Source organism: Pelophylax lessonae, assembly GCF_965119305.1.
Source record: "Pelophylax lessonae genome assembly, chromosome: 5".
NCBI lineage: Eukaryota > Metazoa > Chordata > Amphibia > Anura > Ranidae > Pelophylax > Pelophylax lessonae.
In genome coordinates this window covers 493,814,299-493,840,350 of record NC_138772.1, presented here as the reverse complement: position 1 = coordinate 493,840,350, position 26,052 = coordinate 493,814,299, and the positions used below count along the sequence as shown (strand labels likewise).

The 26,052-nt window shown below is 42.3% G+C and overlaps 1 protein-coding gene across 1 annotated transcript in view; it reads right to left on the bottom strand.

Annotated features, from left to right (window-relative positions):
* OXR1 (oxidation resistance 1) overlaps window positions 1-26,052 on the bottom strand; it is a 957,024-nt gene that overhangs the window by 428,709 nt on the left and 502,263 nt on the right. The window contains exon 3 of the mRNA XM_082257928.1: window positions 21,608-21,795. Within this exon, the coding sequence (XP_082114054.1) occupies window positions 21,608-21,795 (188 nt within the window). The remainder of the gene's footprint in view (window positions 1-21,607; window positions 21,796-26,052) is intronic.

Genomic DNA, 26,052 nt, shown 5'->3' with positions numbered 1-26,052 from the left:
ATACTGAAACTTGGCAAATGCATAATTGCACTCTGCACATATGCATGTTTGTTTCTTGAATATACATGGCCATTGACATGCAATTTTAGGTGATGTAGCCAATGTATTACTATGTGGCCAAAAAAAATTATGGCACACAGGGTGTTATCATGGTCTGGCCTTGAACTCATGACCTAGCAATCTTTAGCTGTGAGCTTAGCCCACTACACCAAAGTGCTGAATACAATCAGATATGCCTGAAAGTTTCAGATGAATAAAGAATGAAGACTGCTAATTAGACAGCTGTGTAGTCTGCTATTAGAAAATCTAAAGGTTAAAACACATTAGATACATAACTATACCTTAAAATTAAAATAAACCATAATAGATGACATTGCTGTGTAATAGTGATTCAGAATAGACAAATTTCCTTTTATGAAAAACACAAAGGGAATTTGGTTAACTCCAAACTCAAATTCAGCCTAAGTTAACTCCAAACCCGAATTCAGTCTAAGTTAACTCCAACTCCGAATTCATTAAAGCATCTAGTTGATGGTTTAACTCCAGCCACTTACCTAATTAGGATGCAATGAGTTTAGGCTGGAGTTATTTCTGGAGAAGTGAGCAGCTCTACTCCAAACTTATACTGAATTAGGCCCATTGTCTTGTTGGAAGACAAATCTCCGTCCCAGTCTCAGGTCTTTTGCAGACTCCATCAGGTTTTCTTCCAGAATGGTCCTGTATTTGGCTCCATCCATCTTCCCATCAATTTTAACCATCTTCCCTGTCCTTGCTGAAGAAAATCAGGCCCAAACCATGATGCTGTCACCACCATGTTTGACAGTGGGGATGGTGTGTTCAGGGTGATGACGTTTTGCATTGTTGACAAAAAGTTCGATTTTGGTTTCATCTGACCAGAGCACCTTCTTCCTCATGTTTGGTGTGTCTCCCAGGTGGCTTGTGGCAAACTTTAAATTACACTTTTTATGGATATCTTTAAGAAATGGCTTTCTTCTTGCCACTCTTCCATAAAGGCAAGATTTGTGCAGTATACGACTGATTGTTGTCCTATGGACAGAGTCTCCCACCTCAGCTGTAGATCTCTGCAGTTCATCCAGAGTGATCATGGGCCTCTTGGCTGCATCTCTGACCAGTCTTCTCATTGTATGAGCTGAAAGTTTAGAGGGACGGCCAGGTCTTCGTAGATTTGCAGTGGTCTGATACTCCTTCCATTTCAATATTATCGCTTGCACAGTGCTCCTTGGGATGTTTAAAGCTTGGGAAATCTTTTTGTATCCAAATTCGGCTTTAAACTTCTCCACAACAGTATCCCGGACCTGCCTGGTGTGTTCCTTGTTCTTCATGATGCTCTCTGCGCTTTAAACAGACCTCTGAGACTATCACAGGGCAGGTGCATTTATACGAAGACTTGATTACACACAGGTGGATTCTATTTATCATCATTAGTCATTTAGGTCAACATTGGATCATTCAGAGATACTCACTGAACTTCTGGAGAGAGTTTGCTGCACTGAAAGTAAAGGGGCTGAATAATTTTGCACGCCCAATTTTTCAGTTTTTTATTTGTTAACAAAGTTTGAAATATCCAATAAATTTCGTTCCACTTCATGATTGTGTCAAACTTGTTGTTGATTATTCACAAAAAATTAGTTTTATATCTTTATGTTTGAAGCCTGAAATGTGGCAAAAGGTCGAAAAGTTCAAGTGGGCCGAATACTTTCGCAGTGCACTGTATATATATATATATCTTTATATAAAAGTGTAACACAACTCTTATCACCACTACATTAAAAAAAAAAAGTGTGTGTGTTACCCAATGTGCTGATCCTGTTGTGAATTGTAACAAGTATTAATATTATTAAATTGGCATTTTAGGTGTTGGTAGCGCGGAGACTAATTTGCATTTACGGTGGATTTCCAGGAAAATATTTTTAAAAATATTTTAAAAATCCCCAGTCAATTTATAGTCCTTTTTGTCCTTTTTATTGTTACATACTGTATAAACAACGATTACACCCCCCCCCCCCCCCAACATACGGGTAACAAATACTTCATTTACATATCCAAGTTTAAAGTCCTCAGCTGGAGCCAATAAATATTGTGAGGGATTAGCTCGGTGATAGGCGTGGATGACCCCTTTGGTAGTGCGTTTTCACAGAGAGATAGCCGAGAAGTGGTTGCAAACAACACTTTGATTTATTCATGCAATTTACTTCACACAATTGCAAGCCTCAAAACAGCCAAAATAAAATAAAACAAAATAAATCCTTGCCACTGTGGGCGGCTACCTTCTCACACACTGGAACCTATCTAATGAAGTCTGTCCCCAACCTACTGTTGGGCAGACTTTGCTGATCCTACAGCAGACTCTCAATAGTCCATGTTTTATCTCTTCACACGGCAAACAGTTCATTTAACATGTCCCTTTTCCTCTTCATATGGAACATGTCCCTTTGTTTCTTCACACTCTTCTCATTGAACACAGTTCATTTGCTTGTCTCTCCACATAGCAAGCAGTGCATTTATTTATTTCCACATAGAAATAGTTTCTCTTCTCACCTTGAGACGATCCAAGACCTCACTTCGAGTAGTCTTCACACTTGTTTACCCTCCTTAGCGCACATCACTTCAGGGGGTCTTCTCCCATGCTCACCAGCTTGTCGGGAGGCACTCATCTGTCTGTCCTCCTCTCCCAGCCCACACGGCGACAGGAGACAGCAGTCCTTCTCCCAGGCTTCCTCAGCGTCGGGAGGCACACATCCTTCTGTCCTCCTCTCCCAGCCCACACGGCGACAGGAGGCAGCAATCCATAGACTTCCTTTGGACAAATTATAGAGGCCTTAACTTCCTCATTCCGAACAGCTGAAGGCCTTTCAACTTCCTTAGACAGTTCTGGCTACCTCTGCAGCCGACACCCTATAGTAATTGGTGATTTGTCTAACCCAGGTGGAAGTGTAGCTCCTGTCTGTGACTACATTCACAGATTTACCTGACTTCCCGTCACAATATATACAAGCAATCTGCAATGGGATAGATATTTTTTGATGTGCAGCTCATTTTTGTTTGTCTCTCTGATTTGTGAAATTAAACTGACTTTAGGGTCTCCGCTGCAGCATCTATTTCCCGCATTCGGTGTCACAGGTCAGGCTAGGAGTCCACCTGGCCTGGATGGAGCTAGGCTGAGGTTGCTATCACTTTTTTTTTGTTTCTTATGAAGATATTTACATTGGAAATAGACACTCATTGGCCACTTTATTAGGTACACCTTGCTAGTACCGGGTTGGACCATTTTTGCCTTCAGAACAGCCTTTATCCTTCATGGCATAGATTCAACAAGGAAACATTTCTCAGAGATTTTGGTCCATATTGACATGATAGCATCATGCAGTTGCTTTGTCGGCTGCACATCCATGATCCGAATCTCTCGTTCCACCACATCCCAAAGGTGCCCAATTCGATTGAGATCTTGTGACCGTGAATGGAGTTGACCAGAGCTTCAAAGGTTGCCACTGGAGTCCTCTTCCACTCTTCCATGATGACATCATGGAGCTGGTGGATGTTACAGACCTTGCGCTCCTCCACCTTCCATTTGAGGATGCCCCACAGATGCTTAATAGGGTTTAAGCCTGGAGACATGCTTGGTCAGTCCATTACCTTTACCCTCAGTTTCTTTAGCAAGGCAGTGGTCGTCTTGGAGGTGTGTTTGGGGTCGTTATGATGTTGGAATACTGCCCTGTGGCTCAGTCTCCAAATTGAGAGGATCTTGCTCTGCTTCAGTATGTCACAGTACATGTTGGCATTCATGGTTCCCTGAATGAACTGTAGCTCCCCAGTGCCGGAAGTCCTCATGCAGCTCCAGACCCTGACACTCCCACCACCATGCTTGACTGTAGGCAAGGCACATTTTTCTTTGTACCCCTCACCTGGTTGCTGCCACAAACGCTTGACACGGTCTGAACCAAATACATTTATCTTGGTCTCATCAGACCACAGGACATGTTTCCAGTAATCCATGTCCTTAGTCTACTTGTCTTTAGCAAACTGTTTGGGGGCGACTTTCTTGTGCATCATCTTTAGAAGAGGCTTCCTTCTGGGATGACAGCCATGCAGACCATTTTGATGCAGTGTGCGGCGTATGGTCTGAGCACTGACAGGCTGACCCCCCCACCCCTTCAACCTCTGCAGCAATGCTGGCAGCACTCATAAATCCATTTCCCAAAGACAATCTCTGGATATGATGCTGAGCACGTGCACTCAGCTTCTTTGGTCGACTATGGCGAGGCCTGTTCTGAGTGGAACCTGTCCTGTTAAACCGCTTTATGGTCTTGACCACCATGCTGCAGCTCAGTTTCAGGGTCTTGGCAATCTTCTTATAACCTAGATTATCTTTATGTAGAGCAACAATTCTTTTTTTCAGATTCTCAGAGAGTTCTTTGCCATGAGGTGCCATGTTGAATTTCCAGTGACCAGTGTGAGAGAGTGAGAGCAATAACACAAATTTAACACACCTGCTCCCCATTCACACCTGAGACCTTGTAACACTAATGAGTCACATGAAACCGGGGAGGGAAAATGGTTAATTGGGCCCAATTTGGACATTTGACTTAGGGGTGTGCTCAATTTTGTTGCCAGCAGTTTAGACATTAATGGCTATGTGTTAAGTTATTTTGAGGGGAGAGAAAATGTACACTGTTATACAAGCTGTACATTCACTACTTTACATTGTAGCAAAGTGTCATTTCTTCAGTGTTGTCACATGAAAAGATATAATAAAATATTTACAAAAATGTGAGGGGTGTACTCACTTTTGTGAGATACTTTATAAATTACTAATAATTAATAATAATGAATTAATAATAATTTACTGCGTAAATTGATGGCGCTACTCAAGTACCTGTAATAAATAAATAGAAAGGATGCCTTCCCTGCCAGCATTCTGCTCCTAGACCTATAGTCTGTTTGCTTTTCATAAATCCATCACTGGGTGTGTATTCTAGGAAACATTACTACTGTATACGTGTTTAAATACTTCTTATGATAAATATATAATGTTATAAAGTGGGGTGGCGGTGGGGCAGAAATGACAAAAATCATCAGCTTTCTAGGCAGTAGTAGCCACTACAGCTATTTTTATCCTTCTCGTTAAGAATAAAAGCCAAGATCCTGAGGGTGTAAGTACATAGATCAATGAAATTATGTAGCCCCAAACAAAAGCATTGCCGTCATAACTTTCCTATGATGTTCTTCCATAGCAAAGTAAGATACATTCCTCCCGAGCAACAAGTATTTGTTCTGTACGCCAAACGTGTGAATAGCACAACAATTGCAGCCCAGAACAGGGAATTAGGGAATAAAATACATAAAATTGGTTGTTAAGCTTGAAGTCTATAGTATTTTATGATACACTTGGGAAGTATTAGATGCTTAGGAGTTCTGGCAGTAAGTCACATCTTTCTTTACATTCTATGTGGCTGTATGTCACCCCTGATACATTTTATGGGCTGCAAAAACACATTGGATGTGTAAGCCGCTGAGAGGCACTCCGGGAATGACAAGGTATTTCAGCAGATGGCCATGTTTGGAGGAGGTGACCATGAACTGAGTGCTGAGGTCAAAGATGGTTTGGAACGTAGCCTGTACACTCAGAATGTTTCCTTACAATACAGGCAGTCTGATTTCTACACAATCATTTCTTTAAAAGCTTAATAAAAATCAGCAGTTTGTTTACATCTGATTATTTTAGACACATCTGAGATTAGTAGTCCCCAAACTGTGTCCCACAGGATGAATTTGGCCCTTTGCTTGCCTTTAACTGACCTGTAGATGGGGCCAAAAAAATTACACATTTGTTGCATCCTTGAGTACCGCCAACAGGCTTCTGGCCTCAATTCTTACTGGCTTGAGCCCCACTTCTTGAGGGAGCTATAAAGAAATCAGATTCACTGTAGCAAGACATATCATGCTGAGCCAGGAACCAGTTTTAGAATCAGTAACTAGTAGAAATAAGGGATGATTCCAACTTCCTTTTATAGGCTTAACTTCTTGAAAAGGTAGTGCATTCACATTTTTGTCAACTCTGAAGGTGACTTTCCCTTAACAGGCAGACTTTGGACTGTTCCTATTCCTAATCCCAACTGAGAGAACCAGGAACCCAAGGCATTACCCAGCCAGGGAACACCATATACTCGGTAGACTACATGGCTTAAAAAAAGGCTCTACCACATGCCATGGAAGCCAGACCTGAATTCTGCTTCTTTACAAATCAACTGCCCATTCTAAAGCAACCCAATTAAATATATTAGGGAAGGGCACATACACAGGAGCGCTTCCTAACACCTCCTTATAGGTGTATGGCAGTGAAACCTCGCGCTTATGGTGTGAATAAATAAATAAATGGAAAGTGTCTGTGCAATTAGTAGCTGCTTGCTGCAAGTTAAAGTGCTGGTGCCTTTAAATTAATGTGAAACCGATGTTGCAGCGCTGCTCATTATTACAAAAAATAAATAAATATTTAAATATGTGCAAAATTGAATGTATGAATCAGTGCAAATGTGCAAACATGTGCAAAGTATAAAGTGCAAATCTCGCCAGATCACTCAATAAATACTCCAATTCATGAATGCATAAATATTAAAAAATGCATAAATGCATAAATTTTAAAAATCATAAAGTCCAGATATAATGTCCATCAGGTGCAGATAAAATAAAATATTTCTGTGCTCCACTGTGTGCATCAAACGGGGTGATACCCTTGTGGTTATCTACTTACCACAAAGCGCTCGATCAAAAGCAATTCAGTAGTGTAGTCACAGCCTCCCCTGCCAGCCTGGAATTAGTGATCATGTGGAAATAGATCCTTTTTATGGTCCTTTAAATATGTCCCGAGTTCCCTCCTTATAGGGCCTTGGTGCACAATTTCCCCCACTGACCTCAAAGATGGGTCACATTTCTGCCCCACATATGCCATTTGATTTGGCACTTTTCCTGCTACTGACAGAAACAATGAGGCACAATTCCTCCCACTTACACAATGATGGGCACAATGCCTCCCACTGGCACCAACACTGGACTAAACTCCTTCCACTAGCACCAATGATCGGGTTCTATTCCTTCCAACGACACCAAGGATAAGCACAAATTCTCTCACTAACACAAAGGATGGGGCATCATTCCCCCTTCTACTGACCACAGGTTCCAGTTTATTTTTTACTCCCACTGACTACTAGTCTTAGGGCATTTTTTACTCCCTCTCACCACTGATGATGTCAACAGCCTGGCATCCCTAAAGTCTGAAGGACAGGGTACTGACATTTGTTTTGTTTAAGATACTTAAAGTGTGTGCTTTGCCAAGATGTGTATTTTAGTTTTGGATAGAGTAAGGAAACTTTAAAAACCCTGTTTTTGTTGCTCTCTTTTCCCCCATTAGGTAGATTCCCCTCTCATTTGTATTGGTGATTAGTTTTGGATGAACGTTTGGGCCCAAGCATGAGAACAAACGGTCAAAGCCCTGACAATTCGGATGTTTGCCGAACGGTCGATCAGTCAATGTTTGGCCTGTCGAAACATCCCACAATATACTGCGTTGCCGCACAGTGCATTGGAAGCCCTGATTGGCTGAAGCAATGAAAGCTTTGTCTAATCAGGTCACATATCACTGTCAGAGCCATGACTGACACTCTGGATCACTCTCCCCATTCATAGCTCATTGCTCTTAGTCCCACCCCACATAAAAATATCCTTCCCAAAGCAGCCATTTGCAGTGTGAAATTGGCATGGAGAGAGACAGAACAGGACTCTGTTCATTGCTACTAGTGAGTTAGTGTGCTATAGTATGCTAGTGTGTCAGTTTAGTGTGAATATAATGATAGTACAGCGTGAATGTAGTGCGAGCATTCATTTTACTTTAGTGCCAGTTTAGTGTGAATATAGTGATAGTGCAGCATGAGTGTAGTGCAAACATTCTTCTTCTTTTTTTTTTTTTTTCAAAAACTTTTTTTTTTATTTTCATAGAAAAAGGAACATATAAACAAAAAACCATGTACATTAGCACGTTCAACAAAAGCATTACACAGCACCAGGAAATGGACCTTCGCAGGGGATCTGGTAGGTCAGTACAGATAGAAAGGTAACAGAGAGTACCCAGGTGTTGCGCCAAGGCAAGGGAAAAAAATAGACAACAAGTGCGGCTCATGCTCTAAAAGAAAAAAGAAAACATGTATATATTCCCACATTTGGAATGCATCTTAACATGAGTCAGCCGGAAATCACCCTAAAAGAGGGTAATCAAGTGTCAAATAGATGATCTAGTTAGCTGTAGCAGTTGGAGATTCAGCCAGTCATTTAGCCCAAACTCTGTCATATTTTTTTGGACAACCTCTATGCCTATACATGTCTTTATAGAGAGGAAGATCATTATTGACAAGGTTTTTCCAGAGGGAGAGGGAGGGTGCGGCCTGTTTCTTCCAGCATAGGGTGATGGACTTCCTAGCATAAAATAAAAGTAGGCTAATTAAAGGCCTCTCGGCCACTCTGGGTACCAACTCCTTCACCAAGCCCAGCAGGCAGATGCCTGGAGAAGAAGCTGTTGAGATCCCTAGTAGGTAATTCACTACAGAGATCAACTCCAACCAGTAGGAACTAATAACTGGAAAGGACCAGAATATGTGTATGAAGTCTTCTGTGGCATGGTCACAGTGCCAGCAGTCCGAGGAGAGAGAGGGCCTCATTTTATGCAACCGATAGGGGGTATGGTATGCTCTGTGAACTATCTTATACTGTATGAGGCAGTCTCTTAGGGAAATAAAAAATTTAAATGGAAAATCCTATATATCTTCCGAGGCATCAGAGTCTAGCTCTGGAACATCTTGGGACCAATGCTGGCGGAGTATACTCAGTTCAGGAGAGGAGACTTGAAGGACATATGCATAAAAGACGGAAGTTGCCTTCTCCGAGCATTCGTACCGCAGAACTCTCTCTAGGTCTGGCTGTACCAGTTGCATCTCAGTAGGAGGGAACTGACTTCTGAAGGCATGGGGCAACTGTAAATATCGAAAGAGGTGTGAGGATGGAACATTATAATGAGACATCAGATGGTAAAATTAGTAAATTGACAGATTGGAGGTGATATCAGAGATCAGTTTAATTTTTTAGCCCACACTACTGGATATGGGAGTTTATAGAAGTGTGGTAGCGTAGGGTTGTTCCAAAAGGGGGTATTTGGAGAAACTGCGGCCTGTGAAAATGTTTCCTTTGCTAGCCCTGCTTTCCAGGCCCGCAAGGTTGTAAGCATGTAAGGGGTAAGATCATAGGGGGCTTTGAGACCTCGGAAAGGCAGGTTAGCTAATGCTTCCACTGACCAAAAAAATGCAGCTTCCACAACTATGGCAGGGTTGGATCTATCAGGGATGAGCGACCAAAATGCAGTGACCAATTGGGCTGCAATAAAATATTTGTGGCAATCCGTAAATATCAAGCCTTCCTGCGATGTGGAACACATAAGGGTAGATAACTTATATCAGGGAGATGTGAACCCCAAAGGAAGAAAGAAAAAATCCTATTTAATTGGGAGAAGGATTTTCGGGAACCACTGTGGGGAGTTACGGAAAAAAAATAATTACATTTAGGAAGAATTTTAATTTTGATGAGGATTATACGGCCTAAAAGGGACAAAGGGAGGTTCCCCCATGCCTTCAGGCTAGCCTTTACTGCTTTCACAAGCAGGGAAAGGTTTAATGGAATAAAGATCTCTGCGTCCCCCGAGACATGTACCCCTAGATAAGTAAATTCGTCCACCCATTGCAGTTGGAGGGTTGATGTGGGGCCTTACATTTAGCCTCTGGGTCTAAACAAGCAATTGTGACTTGGACCAATTGAATTTAGCCCTGTCACTGTCGAGAAGTCAGTGAGGACCATCAATGCTCCCTGCAGAGAGGAGTCGGCATCATTCAAAAAGAGCAAGAGATCCTCCGCGTACATAGCTACCCTCTTCTGCAGTCAAGCCGCGACCGTTCATTTTTTACTTTAGTGTCAGTTTATTGTGTCACAGCTGGTTTACTGCAGTAAATTGAAGCGCAGTAGTGCATGTTTACTGCGGTATATTGCAGTGCATTAGTGCACGTTTCCTGCATTATAGTTGAGTGAGTTAGTGCACGTTTACTGCAGTATAGTTACGTGCGTTAGTGCATGTTTTCTGCAGTAAATTGCAGTGCGTTAGTGCACATTTCCTGTGGTATATTGCAGTGCGTTAGTGCACGTTTACTGCAGCATAGTGCAATGTGCTAGTGCACATTTACCGCAGTATATTAAAGTGTGTCAGGGCACATTTACTGCAGTATATTGAAGTGCGTCAGTGCAGTTTTACTGTAGGATATTGTAGTGTGTCAGTGGAGTGTGTCTGTGTAGTGAGTACTGAAGTTAAAATGCCGCTATAGGCTGGAAGACACTAGAGCCAGGGAAGAAAAACAAACAAACACACACAACTGCTGCCTGTAACGCTCATGCGTTTTTTTGTTAGTGAATGGATTTGCAGCTGCAGAATTGTTACACTCAGTAGTCGTGTAGAGATTCTGTTGAACAACATATCCAACTCTCAGGACTTCATCACCGTGCACAGCCTGGTTATGCAATATACATACACTCTATATGATGTTCCTGGAGTGATAGAATATATGATAGTATAGAGGTGAGAGACAGGCGATAGTATGGTGAGCACTCAGTAATAGTATTCAAGAGAGTGGTTGGTGATGGCAGTATGCAGATAGGTTCTAACAATCATGTATAGAAGATAGAGTAACCCAGTGCAAAGATAGTTGATGGTAGTCCCAAGAGCTCACAATCTATGCAGATGATAGGAATAGCTTAGATAGAGATAGTCTTGATATATGCAGTAGATGATAGTGAAGTAAAGTTAGTAAGGGATCCCCTGTGGGGTACTTATCACTAGATAGTTAGCAGTAGCAAAGTCCAGTAGTAAGGAGTGATCCGGTAGCGAGATACGGGATCCGTAGCGAGGTTCCAGTTCAGTTCAGGTAAAGGGTATAGCTGGAAGCTCCGGCAGCACAAGACAAGGTAAGGTGAACATGCGGTTTCCCAAGGCAGGTAAGCATCAAGGCACATTGAACGAACACATGTGAGTGAAAGCTGGTGGTTTAAATAGCTGTTCAGTCCGGCGCCTCATGATGATGTCAGCACTCTTAAAGGGAAACACACCTATATGTGCTTCATCTACCTAGGTAGATGGAACGCACCCGGGAATGATGTGATAGGAAGGCAATGAGAGTGCCAGGATCTTACAGTACCCCCCCCCCGTAAGGCCGGCTCCGGAAGGCCTCTAAGGCTGGTTGCCGATGTGGGAATCGGATAAGCTGGTTGCCGATATGAGAATCGGATAAGACTGGTTGCCGATATGAGAATCGGATAAGACTGGTTGCCGATGCGAGAATCGGATAAGACTGGTTGCCGATATGAGAATCGGAAAAAAACTGGTTGCCGATGTGAGAATCGGATAAAACTGGTTGCCGATGTGAAAATCGGAAAAAAAAATGGTTGCCGATGTGAGAATCGGATAAGACTGGTTGCCGATGCGAGAATCGGATAAAGCTGGTTGCCGATATGAGAATCGGAAAAAAACTGGTTGCCGATGTGAGAATCGGAAGGAAAAAAAAAACTGGTTGCCGATACGAGAATCGGATAAGACTGGTTGCCAATATGAGAATCGGGGAAGAAAAAACTGGTTGCCGATATGAAAATCGGATAAGACTGGTTGCCGATGTGAGAATCGGAAAAAACTGGTTGCCGATGTGAGAATCGGAAGGAAAAAAAAAACTGGTTGCCGATACGAGAATCGGATAAGACTGGTTGCCGATATGAGAATCGGGGAAGAAAAAAATGGTCGCCGATATGAGAATCGGATAAGACTGGTTGCCGATGCGAGAATCGGATAAAGCTGGTTGCCGATATGAGAATCGGAAAAAAACTGGTTGCCGATGTGAGAATCGGAAGGAAAAAAAAAAACTGGTTGCCGATACGAGAATCGGATAAGACTGGTTGCCGATATGAGAATCGGGGAAGAAAAAACTGGTTGCCGATATGAGAATCGGATCAGGTTGGTAACCGATGGGGGAATCGGATAGGACTTGTTGCCGATACGAGAATCGGATCAGGTTGGTAACCGATGTGAAAATCGGATCAGGTTGTCTGCTATATGAACCCCTCACTAAAATCGGACGCATAAACATCCGAAGTAGACATAGCAACCAATGCTTCTTCAAATAACCTCAGATCCTTCCTACGTACCACTGTGCCATTAGAAGCACGTACGCAGTCAGGTGCAAGAATCTCAATGTTTTCATTGGGAGCTATAAGTGTGCTTGCCAAAATAGGAGTATCTATACCGACATCTGCCAATTTCTGGGTGTCCTTCTCTGATATAGAACGGGGACAGGGCTGGCAACAGCCTTGGCAATTTCCAGGCTGTTTTTCAGGGAAGACAGTTCGGATTCGCCTGGCCTCCATTGGGAGAGCCTTAGGCCTAGGTGGTCGGGTTGGGCAGGATGTAATGAAATGTCCCCCTTCTCCAGAATAAAAACAAAGGCCACAGATTCTCCTGTGATCTTTTTTTTGTAAGGACAACTTAGTATGTACGGCACCAATCTCCATAGGCTCCTCATCAATTTCTGTAGGATCAGGGTTCAAATGAGATGTGTCAGAGTGACAAGGCTGACTGTTTAAGGCAGGCTTGTACCATGACCAGGCAGGATCACCATATTCATTTGGTTTCCTTTTTTCCCTAGGTAGCCGGGGTCTGCGGTTACCTGGAGCAGGTTTAGGAGTAGATTTTTGGGAGGGGAGACACTGGGAGTGCATCGCAATTGCAAATGACTCCCAATTGTCTAGGATCGGACTTTTTTCTTGCAGTTTCTGGTATGCCCATGTTTTCATTTTGCCAGAAAGCAAATTAATGGCAGCATGAACTTTAATAAAGTCATTATGATAGGTCCTGGGCTTAAGGATAAATAGGAGCTCACAATCCATCCGAAAAAAAAGAAAAGAGGAACGGGAACCATCAAACCTGTCTGGTAGGAAGACAAGAGGTTCTGGGGGTTGAGCGGCAGTAGGCTGTGAAATACGGGCTATCTGCTGTCTCAATGTCTGATTTTCCTCTTTTACCTCAGTAAGAGCAAGTATTAATTCATTTACTTGTTGTGTTAACTGTGTCACTTGAGTGGACAATTCTGCTGAATCCATATTTTTTTTTTAAAAGGTTCTTTCAATCTGTAACGCTCATGCGTTTTTTTGTTAGTGAATGGATTTGCAGCTGCAGAATTGTTACACTCAGTAGTCGTGTAGAGATTCTGTTGAACAACATATCCAACTCTCAGGACTTCATCACCGTGCACAGCCTGGTTATGCAATATACATACACTCTATATGATGTTCCTGGAGTGATAGAATATATGATAGTATAGAGGTGAGAGACAGGCGATAGTATGGTGAGCACTCAGTAATAGTATTCAAGAGAGTGGTTGGTGATGGCAGTATGCAGATAGGTTCTAACAATCATGTATAGAAGATAGAGTAACCCAGTGCAAAGATAGTTGATGGTAGTCCCAAGAGCTCACAATCTATGCAGATGATAGGAATAGCTTAGATAGAGATAGTCTTGATATATGCAGTAGATGATAGTGAAGTAAAGTTAGAAAGGGATCCCCTGTGGGGTACTTATCACTAGATAGTTAGCAGTAACAAAGTCCAGTAGTAAGGAGTGATCCGGTAGCGAGATACGGGATCCGTAGCGAGGTTCCAGTTCAGTTCAGGTAAAGGGTATAGCTGGAAGCTCCGGCAGCACAAGACAAGGTAAGGTGAACATGCGGTTTCACAAGGCAGGTAAGCATCAAGGCACATTGAACGAACACATGTGAGTGAAAGCTGGTGGTTTAAATAGCTGTTCAGTCCGGCGCCTCATGATGATGTCAGCACTCTTAAAGGGAAACACACCTATATGTGCTTCATCTACCTAGGTAGATGGAACGCACCCGGAAATGATGTGATAGGAAGGCACTGAGAGTGCCAGGATCTTACACTGCCATGGAATATGCAAAAATAAAAGTATACATCACACGGCATCCCCCATGACCATGCCTGGATCCAGAAGACGCTGCTGCACGGGCCCAGGGCGTTTATGGCCACCTGCTAATAGGGATGATCGAACTTTTGGAAAGTTCAGTTTGACCAGAACACCCGAATTTCCCAAAAGTTCGGTTCGGATTCCAGAACCCCATTGAAATCAATGGGACCCGAACTTCTGTAATAAAAAAAAAAACATTTTGAAGCCCTAAAACCCAATAAATGCCCCTAAAAAGTGCCTAGGGTTCTGGGTAATGCCCCAGGGACTATTAATCACACAAAAAAAAGTTCTTAAAAATTGTCGTTTTTTGATAGAGAGCCAATCATTGAAAAAATTATTGAAAAAAAAAAAAAAATGAGATTTCTTTGGATTTAGTGTCTGGGGAGTCTAAAAGTGTACCTGTGAAGTTTCAGCTCTGTAGCATGTCCAGAACCAGAAAAAAAAAAAGATACTTTTTCTTAGAATTTCAGTAGCTCAGGGATGTTGTTACCCTCCTTTCACACCTGGGCGTTTTTGTTTCAGGCGTTTATTGGGCGTTTTTTGGGCGTCTTTTGAGGCAAGCATGACATCTGAACTTCTGTATAGGGGTATATATATATATATATATATATATATATATATATGTGTGTATGTGTATATATATATATATATATATATACATATATTTATATATTTATATACATATATGTGTATATAAATATATGTGTGTATGTGTGAAAAATTATCTTTTTCTTTCTGGTTCTGGACATGCTATGGAGCTGAAACTTCACAGGTACACTTTTTAGACCCCCCAGACACTAAATCCAAAGAAATCTCTTTTTTTTGTGTGATTAATAGTCCCTGGGGCATGACCCAGAACCCTAGGCACTTTTTAGGGGTATTTATTGGGTTTTAGGGCTTCAAAATGGTGTTTTTTGATTCCATATATATATATATACACACACAGTATATATATATATATATATACACACACACACACACATATATATATATATATATATATATATATATATATATATATATATATATATATTAAAAACGACAATTTTTAAGAACTTTTTTGTGTGATTAATAGTCCCTGGGGCATGATCCAGAACCCTAGGCACTGTTTAGGGGCATTTATTGGGTTTTAGGGCTTTAAAATGGTGTTTTTTGATTCCATAGTGGGGTCACCCTGGCATAGCAGAGTCAGTTCACCCTAAACTACATTATGGTCACCCTGACATGGAAGAGTTCGGTCACCCTGGCATAGCAGAGTGAGTTCACCCTAAACTAAACTACGGTCACCCTGACACTTAATACTTTCCCTACAAAAATAGATTATTGAATCTAACTATAGTGGTATATAGTACCCTTACTACACTGCATATCCCTTTCCTCGCACTAATAATTGCAAAATGACACTGGAGCAACACAAATGCTTCCACTCTCTTCCACAGCCCCTGTATTACAGTGCTAGAGTTTTGGCGGGGCTATGTTATATACTGGGGGGCGTATGGGGGGCGTATTCATCCTCATTGGGCTCTGGACTCCGTAGTCACTCCAATCACATTTTACTGATGTTTCTGGGCCAATCATGGGCTTTTAAAGCCCAGTTCCTGTCCCATTGCATTTTGGGCGGTTCTGGTGGCCGAATTCCGAACTTTTACCGCAAAAAGTTTTGAATTCAGCCGAATTTCGAACAGCCAATGTTCGGGTCGAACCGATGGTCAACACGAACCGTTCGATCATCCCTACCTGCTAATAGCAAGGCTGTTTGGCCGTACTGCCTCTTTGCCTGCCAATGGCCAAGCTTAAGTTCTTCATAGCACCGTATCCATCGCCCTTCTCCACCCCGCTAATAGATGGGGATTGCTGGAGACCCCACATGGCACCAAATCCATTGCCCTTCTCCACCCTGCTAATAGCTGGGGACTGCTGGAGACTTCACAGGTCTTCTGGGGCACAGCTTACCGAACAGCCAGGCCTCGATCGTGGACACTTCATCCAAGGTAAGACTTCAACCATTCTGGTCCTTAGGAGGAGGACAAAAAAGGAACACGGCCTCTGGCTCAGAGCAAAGATTTATGGGAGTGGGGTCCTATAGGGGAGGAGTGGAGGTGGGGTTTACCCATACATATGCTGCCATGTAGACTGTCAGGAAATAGCGTTTCATTGTTTATATCAGTGGAAGGAATAGTGTTCAAACACTAGGTGTGAGTGGGTGGACTAATGTCTCACTGTTGGTGTCAGTGGGAGGAATGATGCCTCATTGCTGGTGTCAGTGGGAGGAATAGTGCCCCAAGGGCTGGATAAATGCAAACAAAGGGCCAGCCAATGGGCCACAGTTTGGAGATAACTGCTCTTGTGTATTCTCCACTTGAGTATCCAATGTTCCTGAGGTTGAAAGCTCATTTCCAAGCCATGTTATAGTAAGGAGATAGCAAAAAAAAAAAGACTGAGAGAGATCAAACTCTACTCTGTTCAAAACAGAGCGAGAGATGTTAGCTAGTCTTTTTAAGTGTCACTCAGATAAAGAAGCGATGTTGCATTTAATTTTATATACTGTGTGAGTCATTCTGTGTCCCCTCAGCCTATTAAACTTTGGTATAAAATTTGCCCTATTAATATTTGACTTTGCAATTTGCAGTAGAATTCCTTAACATTTGCCACGTAACCTTTCTAAATGATAACACCTGTTGATTAAGTGCTTTGCCATATGCTTTGAGCAAAGAATTGAAGCGCTGACATCTAAAATAAATTCACACTTTCTGATTAGTCTGTTCAACAACCAGAAGCTTATTCCCTTCACAGTACGTGTGCTCCGGCATTCTTCATACACCGCCAAGCTCCCTGAACACCCACTTAATGGGCCAAGTCATTAAAGAGCCACACAGGCTGTCCATAAAGTATATTTATTGAACTACCATAGCATACTTCACTTTTTCTTCTTCAAGGAGTATTTTCTAGTTGAAAAATATATTAATATAAAGCATATCTATACCTATAAACAAAAATGTAATATACTGCAACTTAATAGTTTTTGGATTAGGTGGCTCCATAGGTTTTATTTTTTCAGGCTTTGTCATTATTTTTTCCTGGTAATTTTGCAAATTATACATTCCTTGTCCCGGTGTCTGGGGGAGGCTAGACCTATTCCTTCATTGTATCTATGGAGGGAACCATGCCTCTTACTCAACCTGGACTTCCAATATGTCTTCCTTTGTTCAGTGCATTGTGTTTTTTAGATCTTTTGATCTTGGGTTTATGGCAAGAGCAACTGGTATTTTCTGTACTGTACTGAAAATGTTCTTAGCCTGAAAAAAGAAAACAAACACATCCACCACATCTATGGACTGGTAAGCTGCGGTATATGGTTTTTTGTTCTTAGGTCTAGATAGCCTTCAAAATGCAGGAAAAAGATCATTGCATGTTATAACAAATGTTAGCCTTCTACCTAGAGCACACGTGTCAATCGCAGGCTGAATCTGACCTGCCAGGACATTTCATGTGGTTCTCGCACCTCTCCTGAAGCTGCAGCAACCCCTCTTGTCTCTGACCCCACCTTGCCTCTGCAGTTGGTAGCAGAGACGAGAACAGGACTCATCCTACAGATCTTGTGCCTCTCTGTCACCACCCCCTCATCACCGCCTCCCCTGGTTTCAGCATTCAGCAGACTCCGGCAGCTGACTCCAGCCCTCCTCTGGTCCTCCTCCAGACCCTGCACGTTCTGCTTCCCAGCTCCGCTCCTAGCTTCTTTCCTGCAGCAGTACAAGGAAGGTGTGTGTGTGTGTGTGGGGGGGGCACTGTAATGTAAGGAAGGGTGGGGGACTCTTGATTTTTAATGGTGAGGGGGCTCTTAACATTTGATGTAAGGGAGCTGCTCTGGACTTCTAATCTTACAGATACAACCGGCCCTTTGAGGGCAACCATAAAGCTGATGTGGCCTGTGATAAAATTGAGTTTGACGCCCCTGACCTAGAGTGACAACTTGTTGGCCACAGGTAGGGCCATTGTCTATGATTTTGTCTCTCAAGCCAATCAAAAGAAACACATAATTGGCATTATCACTATGCTAAATAAATCTGTAAACTTCTGAATGACATTTGAACATGTTACTGCTATGAGAGCTAATCACAGTGGTCACACCGGAAGCTGTGCCATCTCCTGGTAGCCCTATAAGTGGGCTTTAATGCCCTTGAGATGGTGTGAAAGAATTAAAAAAGGGGCCATTTCAAATCCATGTTGCATGTGTTTAATAAGATTTATTGGGGGAGATGAAATTAAAAATTCCAGCAGTCATGACAAAAGTCCACTGTCCTGGCTGTGGAGAAGGACATCAGGGGCCATAGAAGGTGTTCAAAGCAACAAGGGGGATCCTGCCAAAAGTCACCAGGCAGGGCAGTTGGTTCAACTCTTGTACAGTCAACAACTAAAGGTGGATATTACTTATCTGCATAGGGAATATTACTTCACATATTACTTCAATTCTGTCTAAAAGAAAAGATTACTAGAGCACAGAAGATATAATCTATATTTTCTGGTTATTTTGTATACAATATGGAGTTCTCCTTTACTTGGATTAATTAAAAGTATATCTAAATATAAAAAAATAAAAACATAAAAATTATATATATATATATATAGTGGCAGGTCGTGCCTATGCCACTGCTTAAAATTATGGTCTAGGCCAGATTTTGCAGGAAACAGGCACACTAATGATGCAGGTGTGTGCTGGGTTTATGTTAGCGACAGCCCCGGTCCATAAGACATGGATGAGGGAGTTTGGGGTGGAGGGACTTGACTGGCCTGCACAGAGACAAAGTAGTGACCGCACTCCCGTATAGTTGAAATCAAAAATGGAGTATTTTATTCTTCATCACAGGCATCAATACATGACTGGTAAGACATGGGACAGGTAATTGGTTGACGCGTTTCACAACAATTCCAGTCACTTACTCATAACCATGGTTATAAGTAAGCGACTGGATTTGTCGTGAAATGCGTCAACCAATTACCTGTCCCATGTCTTACCAGTCATTTATTGATAAAAAGCAAATGACTCTTGCGCTTGGTCTAGTTGAAGTTGTCCCGGCTGTGCTGCCACTCTCAACAGGTCGTGGTAACCCAAACAGATTCTAGAAAAGGAATGGACAGAGGGCGCACCAGCCTAGCGCATTATCTTTAAAACAATTTATTGTAAAAAAACATACACATTATACTCACAAAACAAATGTGAAACACGGGCAAACATAAGCAATGCAGGACCACCAAGGGTCTCCACTAGGCATCCTCTGCTGCCGCAGGCCGTGGAAGGATGTGGACCTCCAAAAAAACGCTTACGCGTTTCGGGGTGTTCGGATGAAGGGGGAACACCCCGAAAGCGGTCCACTTGTATTGTATTCCTGGCCTGCACAGAGTCCTGACCTCAACCTGATAGAACATTTTTGAGGTTAAATTAAAGCGGGGACTGCAAGCCAGGCCTTCTCGTCCAACATCAATGCCTGACCTCACAAATGTGCTTCTGGAAGAATGTTCAAACATTTCCATAGACACACTCTTAAACCTTGTTGACAGCCTTCCCAGAAGAGTTGAAGCTGTTATAGCTGCAAAGGGTGGACCAACTCATTATTGAACCCTATGGACTAAGACTGGGATGTCATTAAAGTTCATGTGCATGTAAAGGCAGGCGTCCCAATACCTTTGACAATATTGTGTATACTGTATGTATGTATATATATATATATTATTCCAGTATCAACACAATTCAGCAGTACACAATTCATCTACAAAGGCACAATTTTAAAATCTATACAAAACAGACTATCCCAGATGCCCAACTATAAATATAAAGGTAAGCAAAAAAATGGAAAGTACTATTGGAACACAAACTAGTAAATAGAGAGATAATGAGAGAACTATTTCAACACAAAGCATAGTGAATCCTAGAAATCATGTTGTAGATGGTTTAGATCAGGTGTATCAGAGGTAGCCCCAATGACTAGACCGCAATCAGCTGAACCTAAAGCCTCCTACACACCATCAGATTATCGGGCAACTTTTCTTTAGTTTCTCGTTGCATGCCAGTTTCATATGGAAAGTGAAGAGGTTACTTTCATACGAAAATTCTTCGGACAAAATTTTACTTCCGATTTTCTTATCGTGTGTACGGGCCTTAAGGCCCCTTTCACATGGGCTTTTCGATCCGGTCCACCTGTCAGTTTTTTCAGACGGATCTAATCGGATGCTCCATGCACCTCTTTGGGGCAGCGGATGTCAGCGCTGACACCCGCTGCTATCCGATCCTGTCCATGAAGTTCCATCCGTCTGGAGGATCGGATCAGATAGCAGCAGATGAAAGTGGACAGGCGGTCCGTTTTCCTTCGATCTCCTATAGAGGAGAGCGGTGATCTGACAGGTCTGTCTCTCCAATGTAAGCGGAGATGGACCTGTTATCTGCCTGCTCAGCGGGGATCAGCGAATCAATCCCCACTGAGCAAAATTGAGTCCACCAGGCGGAAAACCCACATGAAAGGATCCTAATGAAACCTTCAAGCCTCATTTACACTTGCAGTTGGAATGCGGTAAAATGTGCAAATGAATTGTGTTTTTACTGCCCTCCAACTGATCGCCCTTATGCTGCAAAGGCCGCAGGAGGGTGTACATAAACCTTGCAGTGTGGCAACAATTATCTCTGCTCTTGTGTTCAAAATGCAGTACCACTCCCACCAAACGTGACCCCTTCAATTGTGTGCTGGTGCAGGATTAAAGGGGTTAACACAGGCATTGAGGAGGCAATATTACACCTCCTCACTGCTTGTCTAGTACCCTCTGAAGAGTAATACAGTACATACTACCCTTCGGAAGGCACTACAAGTATTAACAAGGTTTTGGGCAGCCAGCTTGTTGGAAGATGAGAGGGGGCTCCCAAAATGGCATGTAAAAGACATGGATTATAGAGCAGCATTTTTTTAAATTCATTTTTAATAATACTAAATAATAATAAATGTTTCAAATTTGCTACATTATCAGCCTTGTTGATCTGCCCTCTGTTTCTGAGTATTTTAAGATGTTCATATCATATCTGCCTGTATCTATTATCTAACTGCAACAAAGCAAAATCGCACTATAGATCACCATACCTCCTCAGGTTTACCACGCGTAAACGCCAAGCGGACCTCAACAAGGCAATTCTTTTTTTATAAGGAACCATACATGCAAGAAACATCTCTACACAAGAAGATATTGCTGGTTTATGATTTTGTTGTCTTTGTATTTCGATACTTTATCCAATGGCTTAATCACGTCACCAGCAGAGGTCACTGTTTAGGCAAAGTCAGAAACGTTCAATTTGTTTACTGGAGAACGACACCAAAAGCTTGGAAACCAGGAATTTCCATTTACAGTCAAGTATTAAAGACCTGGAACAGTGCCTCACTTATCCAAAAATGAGGTCGACATTCCAAATTAATTCACCGCTTTAAATATGTGTAAGGAACTCACCGATCGTGTAGCCCCTTTTCAGCTCTCCCCTCCTAGGGTGGCGTTTCTGAGTGTTCGCAGTGTTCTGCTCTTCTTCACTGAAGGTTCTGGCAGAAGATAGCGATTTACTTGCTTGCGATGGCAGTGTATCCGTCAAAGGGTTATAGGAGGGTGAACTAATGTCCACAGATTGTGACTTCTTCTTCAGCCTAAAGAACAAAAACAGGAAAAGTGTCCTTGTTTAATCAAGTTACCTAGAAAGTAAAGACACACAGCAATTTTACATTATCTGCAGGTATTCCTCTACAGATGGATGATTTTGCGCTCATTTAGTACACATATTTATATAGCAAAGACAATTTACCCAGCACTTTACATACAGTATATTAGGGATCGACTGATATCGTTTTTCCATTGCCGATACCGATATTTTGGTCATCACATATCAGTATCGGCCGATATGGGCCAATATTTTCGTACATTTAAATATTTTTTTTTGGTTTATTTGACAGTTAGTCTTGTGGAGGGATCTGGGGGTCCGAAAGACCCCAAACCACTTCTCTGCACTTAACCACTTCCCGATCACCCACTGCCTTTTTACTGCAGCAGGGTGGCTCTCCTGCGCAAACCGACGTAGGTCTACATCGGTTGCACGCAGGAAGCTAGGGGGCGAGTGTGTACCGATGGCGGCGCGCTCCCGCCCCCACTCGGCAGCGGGGAAGCCTTGCACGGGTCAAGGGGTTTAGGAATTCCGCGCTATGCAGCCTACCTCAAAATACGATCCAATGGATTGTATTCAGTAGTGCTTAAAGGGGTTGGTGAGGTAAATGGCGCTGCCTTTCAACAGGTATTAGGGGGCACTATATGTAAATGTTAAAGGTGGGATATTTCAACACAGATTGTTCCAAAGTACATATAAACGTATCAACTTTTTCTAAATCACAATGATTGCACACAATACATATGAATATTGGCACTTTTTATTTATTCATATGTATTGTGTGCAATCATTGTGATTTAGAAAAAGTTTATACGTTTATATGTACTTTGGAACTCTCTTTGTTGAAATATCTTACCTTTAGTGCCGGTTCACACTGTTCCGACTTGTCAGGTGACTTGGTCGCCTGACAAGTAGCAGACCGTGCTGTGCAATTGGAACCGTTCTAATAGGAGCGACTCAAGTTGCTCTGACTTAGAAAAAGGTTCCTGCACCTTTTTTTTGCAAAGTCGGAGTGACTTGCATTGACTTCCATTATGTGAAGTCGTTGCAAGCCGCGCCGAAGTCGTGGTGCACGGGCGACGGCATTAGTCGCCCAAAGTCGTGTCGCCCCAGTGTGAACCGACACTTAACATTTACATATAGTGCCCCCTAATACCTGTTGAAAGGCAGTGCCATTTACCTCACCAACCCCTTGATGCACGGGTCAGGTGGCTCCTATTGCCGATTGACACCAACGATCGTTCCCCGCTAAGAGAGAAGGACGGTCGGCTGTTGTAAACACAGGGGACCGTCCTTCTCCCTGAAATGATCACAGAGCTCGTGTGATCCTTCTATATAGGATCACATGTCTCTATGGTAATATCAGAAGACACACCCCCCCACAGTTAGAATCACTCCCCTAAGGCCACATTTAACCCCCTGATCACCTATACTGTTAACCCCTTCCCTGCCAGTGTCATTATTACAGTAACAGTGCATATTTTTAGCACTGATTACTGTAGTAATGTCATTGGTCCCCCCCCCCCAAAAGTCTCAAAAAAGGCCAGTCAGGGGTCTGCTTTTTGCCGCAATGTCACAGTCCCGCAAAAAATCGCAGATCGCTGCCATTACTAGTAAAAAAAAAAAACAATAAAAATGACATAAATCTTTCCAGTTGTTAGTAGACGCAATAATTTTTGCGCAAACCAATCAAAATACGCCTATTGCAATTTTTTTTATACCAAAAATATGTAGCAGAAAACAAATTGATCTAAAATGTTAAAAAATTTAGATTTTTAATTTAATTTTTTTTGAGAATGTTATATAGCAGAATGTGAAAAATATAGTTTTTTTTTTTTATTTCAAAATTGTCGCTCTTTTTTTGTTTATAGAGCACAAAATAAAAATCAAATATCACCAAAAGAAAGCTCTATTTGTGGGAAAAAAAGGACGTCAATTTTATTTGGGTACAGCGTCACACGACCGCACAATTGTCCATTAAAGTAACACAGTGCTGAATCACAAAATAGGGCCTGGTCAATAAGGGGGCAAATCCTTCCGGTCCAGAAGTGGCTAAAGTGACACTGAACTCTGATTGAAAAAATAAATTACTGTATATTCAAGTAAGTATTCTTAATTCAAGAAAGTCCTTTCTATTGCTCTTAGCCTCCTCCAAATCCCCAAATTCTTTATTTATTTCCAAATTCTCCTTTATTTTCAAATTATTTCTATAAAAATTTCACAGCTATATGTCCTCTAAAACGGTTTGTACAATCAAATGTTACTAAGCTATTTTTCTCTCCAGGTCAGATGTTCTTCATTCATAAAATTAGCGTGATTTAGGAAACTACCATAATATGGCCACTAGATGGAGCTGATGATCATGGGAAATAAATAATTATTTACTAGGACTGCTATCTCCATCTAGTGGCCATACCTCTCCACTGAAAAAAATAACAGTATCCATATTCCTCGCCTCTTCTAAATGTCAGTCACCTTGCTAAATGGCACAAGCACTGTTACAATTGAAATGTAAACACTCTAGTATGACTGTGGGGACTCCATGAGACCTCACATTTCTATATTTCTATTATATTCCCCTTGTGCATCCTTAAGAGATCCTTCATCGCAATCTCCTAGTTAATTCTGTTTTCAAGTGTACATACAAAAAGAGGTGGGAGATGTGCAGCCTCCTGTTTCCAAGCAGCTGAGAGGCAGCATCTGGCTCCTGACAAAATGTACAATATTAATTTGGCTGGATGTCTCTGGAAATTTGATTAATTTGATTACATTCTGTCAATATGGCATGATAATTGAGGATGACTGAACTGTGCAGAATGGACCGGTGTAGCAGGGGAAACTGTTATTGAGATACTTAAGATAAACACTTAGCTTTAGGATAGGCTGGAGGCTTCCAGTTATTCCAGATTGCACGTGTTTAGAAATGCAGATTGCTTTTATATGCGGTGTTCCCCAAGGAAACATACGGAAAAGTTAACTTTAAGATTGGAAATTGATTTTCCGGTAGACCTTATCTAAGTTTATATGCTTGTATTGAATGTACAGAATACAACATTCTATTCAAAGTAAATGTATATAGGCGAATATAGTAGGAACCAAAGGGTACTTGATCCTACCTCCACCTTGTTCCTCTGCCACCAGGATCTGTCGCTGGAGCTTCTGATATTCCTATGCAAGTGTTGAGCCACTCAGAAAGTCAACACAAGGCTGAACAAGCTCTTTCATTCAAGTGTCAGTGCTTGGGTTTAGTTTTGGCCAACCAGGTGCCAAGCTTTCCACTATATACTAGGCACCATAGGGTACTTGATCCTACCTCTACCTTATCCCTCTGCTACAAGGAGCCTGTCATTAGATCTTCTAAAACTCTAAAACTCCTATGTAGATGTTGACTCACTCGAAATTCAGCACTTCCACAAGGTCGAACAAGCTCCTTCATTCAAATGTCAGTGCTTGATCTTGATCTTACCTCTACATTATCCCATGCTACAAGGATCTGTTGTTGGAGCTTCTGATACTCCTATAGAAGTATTTTCTTACTCACAGTCAACACTAAAACAGAGCTGAAGAAGCTCCTTCTTTCAAGTGTCAGTGTTTGGGTCTAGTGTTGGTCAGGCACCTAGCTTTCCACTATACTGTATAGTGGGCACCATAAGGTGCTTGATATTACCTCTACCTTATCCCCCTGCTACAAGGATTTGTCATCGAAGCTTAGAAAACTCCTACGGAGGTGTTGACCAAGGGCCCGTACACACATACCGATTGTCGGCCGTAAATATTCGGCCAACGTCCGATCGGCCGATTGTCGGCTTGTTAGTATGATGCTTCCGACAACCGACTGCGACTTTTCAGCCGAACAAAATCTGGTGTGCATGCTATAACATTTTTGTAGGCCAACAAAGAACGGCCGATTGTTCGTCAGTCAGTACAGATTTCGGCCGACAAAAAGCAGATGAGCAAGACTGGGCATGCTCAGAGAAGAAAAAACACACGGAAAGTTAACCATCACATGACATCACTTCTGCAGTCGGTTGTTGTTGGCTGACAAAATTCGTGTGCAGTCTTTAGCACTTTTCAACCAACAAAACAGCACCGGACAAAAGACGACCGATCGTTTGGCCGACAATCGGTACGTGCAGGGCCGGTACAAGGGGGGGGCGGGAGGGGCGGGTGCCCTGGGCGGAGTATGGGAGGGGCGCTGGGTTGCCAGTAAGAAGACTCACACAATGGCTTTCACTCCTCTGAATGC